Below are 12708 nucleotides of genomic sequence, written 5' to 3'. Positions count from 1 at the left end.
CTTCAGGGGTGGGAGGAAAAGAGTGTCTTACCTTTTGAATAGGTTCTTACTGCCTCAGACCTGGCCTCAATACTCAAGGAGCCCAAAGCCCTTCTTCCGGATTCATGCTGAAAAGGCACACTTAATTCTTGTATCTCTGAAGGATGGGTCTCAATGAGTGATTTGAGAAAGTTTCAACTAAATTGACACAGCTATAATTCACCAGCAACAGCAGTAAAGGTGAAATATGCTGCACAACGATAGAATATTAGGCAGTATGAGAGAAGCGAAGACATCCACATTAGGTAGCAGAAGATTAAGAAGAAATAGTAATTTATAAAGTGGTTTAGAACTACAGAAAAAATACAGTTTACGTTACAGTAACTGCTTGTTTGTGAATGCACGGGATGTAGCAAGTAGGTGAGTTATTGGCACAGATTTTGATGTGGAAATATGATAAAAGTAGAAGAGAAAACAAATCTACAGTCCCCAAGCATAATCAAAGACAAAGACAGTGATTAAGAAGAAGAAAAAATTCTTACGGCAATCATCAGGTAGATAGAAAATTAGGCTGAATACACAATGTTCAGAGGGGAAGTTTAAAAAAAAGTTACAAAAAGTATGAAATGGGATAATATAAACACTATTTGTAAAGAGTGTAGTAGAAGGAGAAGGATGGCCAAAATAGGGATTTAGCATGTAGGGCAAGGGACATAGTTGACATAAGTATACATTCAATCTCTCTTTACGAAGGAACAAAATGCTGTGCATATCTTGGTGATAAAGACTGATTTTCTAAAAAAAAAACTAAATAGTGATATATGGCCTTTGCTGCCAAGGAATGATTACACACCCCGAATTGTTCAGAGGGCAGTTAAAAGTCAACCACATTCTTGTGGATTTGGAAGGCAAACCAGGTAAGGATGATAGATGTCCTTCCTTAAAAGGAGACAAGTGAAACAGATAGATTTTTAAACATCAACAACAGTGGTTACGTGGTCATTTATTGGATTCAAATTTCACCAACGGCAATGGTGAGATTCAAACCTCTGACCCTCAAGGATATGAGCCTAAGTTCTGGATGAAGCACTTAAGCAGGGAGGGCAAGTTGTTAGACCAGATAATAGAGCTGCAATTAATAGAATTTATTAATTGAGGCAAACACAGCAAGTCATGTGAAGCTTGTTTAAAATACTGATTCGCTTTCAACTCATGTCCTGCTTCCAATTTTGAGAGCCAAACTTCAGGAAAGATGTGCACAGATTATAGACATTGCAGAAAAGAATGATCCCAAGAATAAAGAACTTCAATTACCTTGAAAGATTGAACAACCTGAGATTGACTGTTCTCCTTGAAAGAAAGGTTGAGAGGACATTTGACAGAAGTATTCAAAATCATAAGGGGTTTGGATACAGTAAACAGGATATTGCTCCCATTAAAGCATTTAGAACAAAGGCACAGATTTAAGATCCTTAGCAAAAGCAGCAATGTAGACACAAGCTGCAGCTTTTATACGTGGTAAATGTAGATAAGAACATAAGAAATAGGAGCAAGAGTAGGCCTTTCAGCACCTGGTCACCATGCAGCCATGTTTCTGTATTGCAATTTAAATCACACCCATATCATATAACCATATTTATGCCTTTAAAATATCTAGCTTGTTACAAGCGCTTTTACATTCAGGTAAAGTGCTCCTCAACTTTGCCTTTTTGACAACATTCTGCTTTCAAATTACCCTCAATGATCAGTTTTGCTCTCTGGTCTTATATCACTTTGTTCCAATTTGGATTACCCCTCCGGTTCCTATGAAATTGATAGACAACCTAACAGTACTACCAAATCTCCCAAGAGGGTATTAGTTCCAATCCCATTAACTCCATTCTGCCCTGAACAGTCCCAATTCCTCAAATCTGTTGGCCTCACTCCTCCACCACTTCTCCAGCCAAGTATTCATTCATTCAATCAATCTTCCTGTTCTTATGCTCACTAACACATAACACGGAGTAGTACTGAGATTACTGATCTGCTTTTTAGAACAAAGAGGAAAAGAAAATTACATCACAGAAACAGGTCCTTCAGCCCTCCAAGCCCCCGCTGACAAAAACCTTCTTTCTAAACCTGTTGCCTATTTTTTAAGGATCTGTAACTCTCTGCTCCCTGCTCATTCATGTATCTGTCTAGGTACATCTTAAATGACGCTATCATACCCCCGCCTCTACCACCTCCATTGGCAATACATTCCAGACACCCACCACCCTCTGCATAAAGAACTTAACAATCACATCTCCCTGAAACTTTTCCCCTCTCACCTTGAACTCATGATCTCTAGTAACTAGAGTCCCCCATTCCAGGTGGGGGGGCTTCTCGCTATCCACCATGTCTATACCTCATGATCTTGAAGACCTCAGTCAGGTCCACCCTCAACCTCCATCTTTCTAATGAAAATAATCCTAACCTACTCAATCTCCCTTCATAGCTAGCACCTTCCATACTGCGCAACATCCTGGTGAACCTCCTCAGTACCCTCTTCAAAGCATCCACGTCCTTTTGGTAATGTGGTGACTAGAACCATATGTAGTATTCCAAATGTGGCCAAACCGAAGTCCCATACAACTGTAACTCGATCTACCAACTCTTGTACTCAATTCCTTGTCCAATGAAGGATAGCATGCCGTATGCCTTCTTGACCACTCTATTGACCTACATTGCCACCTTCAGGGTACAATGGACCTGAACACCCACATCTCTCTGTACATCAATTTTCCCCAGGGCTTTTCCATTTACTATTTCCACTTGCAAATTCGCTTTTGAATTGGATCTTTCAAAATGCATCACCTTGCATTTGTCCGGATTGAACTCCATCTGCCAGTTCTTTGCCCAACTCTCCAATCCATCTATATGCTGCTGCATTCTTTGACAGTCCCCTTCACTATCTGCTCTTCCACCAAACTTAACATCATTTGCAAACTTGCTAATCAGACCACTTAAATCTTCCTCCAGATCTTTTATGTATATTGCAAGCAGTGGTCCCTACATGGATCCCTGCGGAACATCACTGGTCACAATTCTCCATTTTCAGAAACTCCTTCCCATCACTACTGTCTCCTATTGCTCAGCCAATTCTCTATCCACCTAGCTAGTACACGCTGGACCCCAAGAGACTTCACTTTCTCTTTCAGCATACCATTATGGAACCTTATCAAAAGGTCTTACTGAAGTCCATCTACATCTACAGCCCTTCCCTCAAAGAATTCTATTAAGTTGGTAAGACATGACTTTCCCTGCATAAAACCATGTTGCCTATCGCTGATAAGCCCATTTTCTTCCAAACTGGATTAGATCCTATCCCTCCATATCTTGCCCAACAGCTTTCTGATCACTGACATCAGGCTCACCGGTCTACTATTATCTTGATATCCTTGCGACCCTTCTTAAACAAGGGGACAATGTTAGCATTTCTCCAGTCCTCAGAGATCTCACCCGTGTTCAAGGATGCTACAAAGATACCTGTTAAGGATTCAGCTATTTCCTCTCTTACTCTTCCCTCTGGACCTGGGGACTTGCCCATCTTAATGCCTTTTAGAATACCCAACACTTCTTCCCTCCTTATGCCAACTTAACCTAGAGTAATCAAACATCTATCCATAGCCTCAACATCTATGTCCCTCTCCTCAGTGAATACCAATGCAAAGTACTCAAGAATCTCACCCATTTTCTGACTCCTCCTTTGTCATTGAGTGGACCAACCCTTTCTCTAATTACCCTCTTGCTCCTTATATATGAATAAAAGGCTCCAGAATGTTTCTTAATCCTGTTTGCTCAAGACATTTCATTACCCTTTTTAGCCCTCTTAATTCCACATTTCAGATTTTCCTAAAGCTTTGTCTGTTTTCAGTTGCCTAGACCTAATGTATACTTCTTTTTCCTCTTGGCTAGTCTCACAATTTCACTTAGGCAAAAGTGACCACATTTGGAATACTGCATATGTTTCTAGTCGCCACATTACCAAAAGGATGTGGATGCTTTGGAGAGGGTATAGAAGAGGTTCACCAGGATATTGCACAGTATGGAACGTGCTAGCTATGAAGGGAGAGAGTAGATTGGGATTATTTTCATTAGAAAGATGGAGATCGAGGGTGGACCTGACTGAGGTCTTCAAAAGCATGAGGTATAGACAGGGTGGATAGCAAGTGGGTACTATGGATGCTGGAGATTAGAGTCAAGGTTAGTCATCAGGAATGGAGGATTATTGAAAGGCTTTGTGGCCCGAAACGTCAATTTTCCTGCACCTTGGATGCTGCCTGACCTGCTGTGCTTTTCCAGAACTACTCTAATCTTGACTCACAATTCACCTGTCATCCATGGTTCCCTAATCTTACCATTTCTATCCATCATTTTCACAGCCATGTCCTGCACTCTAATCAAGTTCTCATTGAAGGTAAATGCATGTGTTGGAGGTTTTAAACAGCTGCTCCTGACTCCATGAAATTTGCCTTTAGCACTACATCCCTCTTCTTTTCCTGTCAATGGTATAAATGTGGACCACAATTTCTGGTTAATCTGCTCGTTGAAAAAGGATGCCTTGCAGTTGCTTAATGACATCCTGAACCCTAGCACTGGGGAGGCAATACATCATCCATGATGGAGGTGCAGATACAGTCACAGATGACCGAGCAGTGTGCACAAATTGACATTCTGTCAGCAAAAAAATAGTTGATTGTTCTGGCCAATGGTGGGTTGTTGGACAACAACCATGTCTTTGATCCCTAGGTAGCTGAACAGTTTAATAGATGCCAGAGGCCAGATCCCCTGAAAGGAAAGAACTGTCTCTTCTGTATAGAAAAGAAATTCCCACAGCTGGAGAGAATGTCAATTTATTTTCCTCAAATTGTGGCACAACTGTATGATTTTCTTTTACATGGCGACAGAACTTGGTACACATAAATAATCAAGAATTCAAACTTCATAAATGAGAACCAGCTGTTCTGTGTCTCTGTAAACAACTACAAATACATGACGGGAGGATCAAGGAACAGCAAGTCCTGACAAACAGTTCAGTGAACCCTGCCCATGGGGTTCACTAAGCTATCTCCCTAGACTTTCCCTCTGTTATTGACACCATTTGAGAGTCTGTATGTTTACAGGAATTTTATATGGGGCAAGAGCTTTAATTCGGAGAGTTACAGATCATGGAATCACTTCAGTTTGAAGCCAGGCTATTCAGCTCAGAGTCCACACCAACCCTCCAACAGCATCTTACCCAGACATAAACTCCCAACCATATCCCTTTAATATTTCATTTCCCACTGCTAAACCATCTAAACTATAAGTCCCTGGACTCTATGGGCAATTTAGCACAGTCAATCTGCTTAATCTGTACATCTTTGGATTGCGGGAGGAAACCAAAGCATCCAGAGAAAACCCACAGACATGGGGAGAACATGCAAACTCCACACAGTCACACAAGGGTGGAATCAAACCTGCATCCCTGTTGATGTGTGGAGACAGTGCTGAGCACAGCCACCGTTCGATCCCCATGCTAGAAATCAATGGCTCATAAATAGGTTTTAGTGAAAGCAAACAATTATGTACAGAAATCGGTGTCTAAAAGATAGGTAAATTGTGGAATTTTGCATACTTTGTACTGTATACAGTATTTATCTTTTGTGATGACTTCAGAAATAGCAGGGCTCAAATACCAATAAATTGTGGCACAACAGTATGATATACTTTTACACTGTCAGACAATTACACAGAACTTGGTACATAAATAATTCTGCTTTTTTGAACCTGAGTAGACCAGTTAACAGTCATGTAGGAGCAAATTACTGCAGATGTTGAACATTCTGAAAATAAAAATTGCTGGAAATTAGGAGGGTCTGACAGCATCTGTCAAGAGAGAGCAAGCTAATATTTTGAGTCTAGACAACTCTTCATCACAGCTGAAGAACAGTCATTTAGACTTGAAATATTAGCTTGATCACTCTCCATGGATGCTGCCTGACTAGCTATGATTTCCAGAATTCTTTGTTTTCAGTTAACAACCATGCCTCGTTACATTGAGCCAGGCTTGCTGACTCTGATTTCTCAGGACAATGTCTTGACAAATGAACCAGCAAATAGCAGTTGTAAATACACTGAAACTGGGTTAATCGACTTCAGTAACTAATCTCATTTTGCAGCCAACAATCACAAAAAGATTGGTGTTAAATCAGATTACTGGTTTATTTATAGGCTTTCAAATATGTTGAAGCATATCTGTCACTGGACAGTTAGCAACTGAATAATTCTTTGTTCTGAAGACTTAGACAAATGCATTCTAGAAATTAGTTTAAAATACAAGAGATGTTTGTAAAATACAATTTTGCAAGCAACGTAGTTCACAAATACTCAATCAGCGAACTTTGTTACACTAACTTCACTACAAATCGTCAATCTTTTTCTTCTTCACAAGATGGAGGCATTTGCTTAATCTAGGGGACTTTGCACACATAAAAGGTGCATGCACTAATTATGATGCAGTAATACCCACTGACCTGGTCTTCAGCAGATTGTGAGCTTTCTCCTCCAGCTGTTCAGAGACCGTCAGGAGTTCCTGCAGCTGAGCCATGGCCTTCTCTACAGCTTGATGTGGCATCAAACCTACACCAGAATCAATCAGTTGCCTCATTTCATCCAAACTGAATGAATCAGATGTAGCATAAGCCAGCTGCACTTCATCTAGCCACTTTGCTTGTTCTAAATGTTCTCGCAGATGCTGAAGCTGTGGTAATTCTATGTCAAATCCAAAACTGAGATCCATCAGTTGCTGTAGTTCAGAAGTATTGGGTCTTTCATCAGAGACGGCCTTCTCAGAGCGCTGCTGAAAATCTTCTACAGAATTTAAAAGGTCCTGTGCAGAGAGATGCATAACATTTGTGCTACTTCATTTAATAAAATCATAACATAAAAAGGTTTTCTTAAAAAACAGAACTTCCAATATAGTTGCATAGTCAGTGATTTAATATTTAAAAGTTACGTAAACCATCATAGGGACAAAATATGAACTTTTGTTTTTTTTCCAATTAATAATTCAAGAACTCCAGAAATTACACACACCTTCAGTAAGGGTGCCTGGTCAATGATGCAAGGTAGAGCATAGAGTTGTTTGACAAATGCTTGAAGCTCTGCAACAGTCAGTCGGTTTTGGGACTTCCCACCACCAGAACGATATCTGAAACATCATAACCATCGTAACATCCAACCTCCCACTACTACACAAATAATACATTTTGAATAGTTTAGCTTAAGGAACAATAATGACAGTAATTTTATCTGAGGGAAGTATGATCTTTTTAAGACTACATGATTTCTTCAGAGCAATAAATTATAAGGTAATGATCTTGTCAAAAGTAATGTTTTTCTACTAAAGGTACAGCATTAAAAAATCAGACCTGACAATAAGTATCATGTTGCAATATGTTTGCTCCTGATAACTGCATACATTTGAAAGCTTTCATACCACTCCTTCAGAACATTTCCTGACCACCCCCCGCCCACCTCCATTCCACCCCTGCCAAAGATGTGAACTAACTGCTATTGGAAGCCTGGGGCATAAAGCAAGGTTCTCGGGGGGAGGGGAGGGGAGGGGAAGGGAAGGGAAGGGAAGGGAAGGGGACTTGATAGAGGTGTACAAGGTGATGAGAGGCATAAATAGAATAGATAACCAGAGACTTTTCCCCAGAGCAGAGATGGCTGTCATGAGGGCTACTATAGTCAGAGTGACATTTGAAGTCATCTAAAATCATCATCTTCGACTAGAGGCTTTGCAGAAGACATTGGGAGCAGAAAGAATAAGGTATGTAAGAATACTAGTGAGAGTGGGTTATGTCTTTTTGTGGCTAGTTAATGTTCATGTTTTATAGCGTGTTGGTGAGTTTGTGGGCTACCATGATGCCAAGGGGTCTCAGACTCAGTAGTACTCAGACCCGTTGGCATCATGGTAGCCCACAAACCCATCAACACACTAAAACAGCAGCTTGTGAACTTGAAAGATGCTATACAGACAACAAGCAAAACTAATGTCATTTACAAAAATACCTTGCAAGAACTGGAACAAACACACTTTGAACAAAGAGGCAGAAAACTAGCCACCAGGATACATGAATATCAAATTAGCCACCAAAAGACATAACCCACTCTCACTCTTATCCTTACATACAGATGAGGAAGGACACCATTTCGACTGGGCCACCACATCCATCCTAGAACAAGCCAAACAGAGATGCGCACTAGAATTCCTAGAAGCATGGCATTCCAACCGGAACTCGATCAAGAAATATATTGACTTGGATCCCATTTACGACCCCCGGAGAAAAAGAACAGGAAATGACGTTACCACAAGAAATGATGTCACCAACCCAAGTAAAACCAAACATATAAACAGAAAGTGGGCTACACCATCAGTGTTTCATCCAGAGGCTCACTGAAGATGTTACCTAGTGTAGTGACAAAACTTCTGAAAACGAACCTTCTAGCTCAGTGAGCAAACCTACACCTAGAACCTTAACTTGAGCTACAAATCTTCTCAAAACTCGCTAATGTGTATGGGGGTTAAGAGTCAGCTCTGATACTGTTAAAATTTGACTTGATTAAGGTGCTGTTATTTATCATGGCTACTTATATTTCAGATGCAAAACGTTTTGCTATTTTAAGACTTTAGCATCTGGTAGTTAGCAGAGGTTAAATGCTAGGAAATATTACAACATGCTCACAGATAAATATCCATCAACAATTAATTGCTCTCTTAAGGTACAGTGCTCCTGTATCTCAAATTTAAGCTGAATCAATTTTCAATGGGATAATACGTTTCTTAAAGAAATCAATTGCGTGTTCTCATACCAATTCCTTACTTAGAAATGCAGTGCAAAAACTGGCAGTCAATTGGTCATGCAATTCAGATGTCTATGAACAAAATGAAAAGCAAAGCAGAGGTGCTTTCGATAATTAACATACCACATTTCTATAAAAAGCATAACGCATTTGGCCCAGAGTACATATGTCCTTGGAAGGACAAGAGTACGGACACAGTGGGCAATACGTAAGCAATAAAATGAGTTGGAAAGTGAAAACAATTTCCACTCAGAACTGCTCATCCCTTAATAGGCAAGTAAAATATGCAATGTTACGTACCTGGTTTGTCTTTTATTATTTAGTAGTTGCTGGGCAACAGAGGCACACTTTTCTGCCTCTAAAATAGCTTCCTTCAGCTGTTTCAACAAGTCATTTTCTGGGAAATTTTTCTTCTCTGCTTCCTCTACCATTGATTTCAAATCAGAGAGGCCTGATATGACAGAATTGATAGAGTCATGATGATGATATTACTTAAAAAACAAAGTGTGGCTTGGAATTAGGAATTACAGTTTTCCCTGCTTTGAGAAAAATCTGATTGTTGGTCATTAATATTAAAGTGATGTAAAAACAATTCACAGGCACGCTACTCAAAAATGCTCAAATGTAAAGATGAGTTCAGAAATTTAAAAAGGATCTGAAGTAAGATTTATTTTCCAACTTGAAGTATTACAAACTTGCACACAACAAGCAATAAAACTCTTATCCTTTTGCAACAGTCTTAGCATAACTTTAGGTCAGCAGGCTATAAAACTCTTTGTATTTTACACATAATCTTAATTATATCAATGCTGTAAGTTTTGCATTTTCAAGATGTTATGTATTTTCCTTTATTAGGGTGACAATTGTTTTTAAGAAACATGCGAATTTAAATGCCATTGTTTTCCCAAAATATTGTGCACACACCTATACTTATCTCCTAACCTTCATCACCTTACAACTTTATCATTGTCATGAGGGCTAGATTTAAACCATTACTTCTATTTGTGCCACTAGTTCTTCATCTTATTGAGAATGCGTTGTGCTTTTAGACGAACAGCCATTAATTCCCTATTTCCTGCCCTGCCCTTCTTCATGAATGCACACTCCACCTCTTCCTGACACGTACTGTTGGTCTTTACCCACATCACTACACCACGTCATTGCCTTGACTTTTTCTTTTGAACTGCTAAATCTCCTGACACCCGAAAGCCTGTCCCCTGCCCAATATTTTAAAGCCCATCATATAATTTGCCACAACAATAGTCTCAACCAGTTTTAGTTGGAGTCCAACTTAACAGAATCCAACCAAAACTAATAGCTCTTTCTAGAATCCTGATGCTAGTACTCCACGAATCAGAATCCTTTCTTCCCACACCACTCTTCACACATCAATTTTAAAACTCTTAACATGCTGACATTTTGCCAATTAGTGCCATGATTCAGCCAAAACTTTACGATGTTGCAAAATCTTGGCAGAACTTTGATCCCCCCTCCACCAAATACCTCTCCTGCAAGATATTCCTCAATGCTGGCACAGAGCAGAGTTTTCAAGTATGGCTGCAGAGAATGGAATCCCTTCCCCTGACTTAACTATCTACCACTACCACAGTCCTTTTCACTGCCCCAATGAATGAAAAATTGCACCATTGCCAATTCTATAATGTAACCCTGAAAACCTACTCATTGCACAGAGAGGCATCAAAACATTTCTGTTGGACAATCACAACTTGCCAATTCCTTATAAATGTGTGGCTTAGTCATTCCGCTCGGACCCTAACCAATTCAATTCCTGGCTAATCATGGAGGGATGGCTCCCTCCTGGAACAAAGTCGATTCAACTGTGCCCTTTCCTGATGTCCAGCATGTCTGCAATTCAGACACTAGTTCAGCAAACTACAGACATTTACTGCACATAGGATTGTCCAGGATGGTTCTGGATTCCTCAGATTCCAACAAGCAACAGCCATGCAAACAACATCTCTGCCATGTCTGTCTACTGTAAACTAATTAGTCAAGTAGTTAGCAATTTAGAGCTAAGCTAATAAAAAGTTCATACTCTCCTGGCTTGGAGACAAAGAAATGAGACTCCACAGCTATGGAAGTTGAAGACTGAATAAAAAAAAGGATATTTCTTTTGCCACTGCAGCAAATTCCTAACTTTCCAACTGGTCTACATCATAATCAGATGTAGTCTTTTCCCTTTGCATTCCCTATACAGTGCAGCTTACAAACTCACGTTTGGTTTTATATATAACTAATGACTCACTTCTAAGATCCAGAGCTATCCCAGCTTTTTGTAATAACAAGAAATAGCTGTTCAAGGCAACCAATTCCAGGTGACAGACAGATAGCTGTCAGTGTTAGGCAGTTTTCTTTTAAGCAGGCTGAATTAGCTTGTAGTTGAAAATTTTTTATGTCAGAGTCCTCGAAGGGGAGCCTTGAAAAATACACAAATCACACTTTGGGAGCATCTCAAATAGTGGTTTTGTCTTCCTTGAACAGCAAAAGGCAACAAAAATGTTATGAAGTCTGGGCAGTCGCAACAAGTTTCAAACATTTGATGTTTTCCCTAAAATTAGAGAGCCATGCAGGTCTGCAATTAGGGAAGGGAAATGGTGAGTTCAAGTACAGTCAAGATTTATTCCCACAGAGCTACCACAAAATAGGCTAAGCAAATGCACAGCTCCACAAATGACAACAAAAGTCAAAGATAAAACAGGAAAAAAAAAGAGTATGCTTTTAAAAGAAGCATCACCCGTAGTTCTGTGCACTGCACCTAGGGTTTAGAACTAACATTTAGACAGGGTTCAGAAAATATTTAGGAGAATGACCCCCAGAGATGAACGATTTCAATTATGGAGAAATGCTGGATAAGTTAAAATCCTATCGGAAGGATGTTGCGAAATGTGAAAGGGTTCAGCAAAGGTTTACAAGGATGTTGCCAGTGTTGGAGGGTTTGAGCTATAGGGACAGGCTGAATAGGCTGGGGCTGTTTTTCCTGGAACATCAAAGTATGAGGGGTAACTTTATAGAGGTTTATAAAATCATGAGGGGCATGGATAGGGTATAGACAAGGTCCCTGGTTTGGGGGAAGAGTCCAGAACTAGAGGACATAGTTTTTAGGTGATGGGGTAATATTTAAAAGGGAACTAAGGGGCAACTTGTTCACACAGAGGGTGGTGCGTGTTTGGAATAAGCTGCCTGAGGAAGTGGTGGAGACTGATACAATTACAACACTTGAAACGGCTCTGGATGGGTTTGAAGGGATATGGGTCAAGTGCTGGCAAATGGGACCAGATTAATTTAGGATATCTGGTTGGACCAAAGGGTCTATTTCTGTGCTGTACATCACCATGATTGCTTTCTGTAAAGCAGAGAAGGTTGAGGAGAGTATTCAAAATCATGAAGGGTCTGGAGAGGGCAGTTTCCATTGGTGAAAGAGGAAAGAACAAGGAGGCAAAGGATTTAAGGTGATTGTCAAAAGTAGTAATGGTAGTAGAGAGGAAAATCTTTTCATACTACAAGTATTTAGGAATGCACGACCCAAGTGTGTAGAGAAGGCAGGCCAGAGAACCAGATCAGCTGATAAAAAATAAGATTACATTGTAAAGGCAGGGGTACAAGACTATGGGAAACACTCCTGAAGATCAGCAGAGACATGATGGGCTGCATGATCTCATTCTGTGCTGTAATAATTTTATAATTCTAACTAGTTTTCATCCCGTTCATCCTTGCATGGCAACAGTACTTTTCTTCCCATCCTTTCCCAATTCCTGCAACATAACTGAGAAGCAGCCTATCCAACCAGTATTTACTCTTCATGCAACCTTAGGCACCATTCCTTTGACCATTATCGCA

The 12708-nt window shown here is 40.0% G+C and overlaps 1 protein-coding gene across 2 annotated transcripts in view; it reads right to left on the bottom strand.

Moving 5' to 3' along the window:
- The window catches only part of LOC132828478 (lysine-specific demethylase 5B-like), a 215027-nt gene that overhangs the window by 68014 nt on the left and 134305 nt on the right, over positions 1–12708 (bottom strand). For both annotated transcript variants that reach the window (XM_060845644.1, XM_060845645.1), the window contains exons 17-19: positions 9151–9301; positions 7078–7192; positions 6516–6871 (exon numbers count right to left, since the gene is read on the bottom strand). In XM_060845644.1, the coding sequence (XP_060701627.1) occupies positions 6516–6871; positions 7078–7192; positions 9151–9301 (622 nt within the window). The remainder of the gene's footprint in view (positions 1–6515; positions 6872–7077; positions 7193–9150; positions 9302–12708) is intronic.

Source organism: Hemiscyllium ocellatum, chromosome 26 (assembly GCF_020745735.1).
Source record: "Hemiscyllium ocellatum isolate sHemOce1 chromosome 26, sHemOce1.pat.X.cur, whole genome shotgun sequence".
NCBI lineage: Eukaryota > Metazoa > Chordata > Chondrichthyes > Orectolobiformes > Hemiscylliidae > Hemiscyllium > Hemiscyllium ocellatum.
This window is presented reverse-complemented; position numbering and strand designations above follow the sequence as displayed.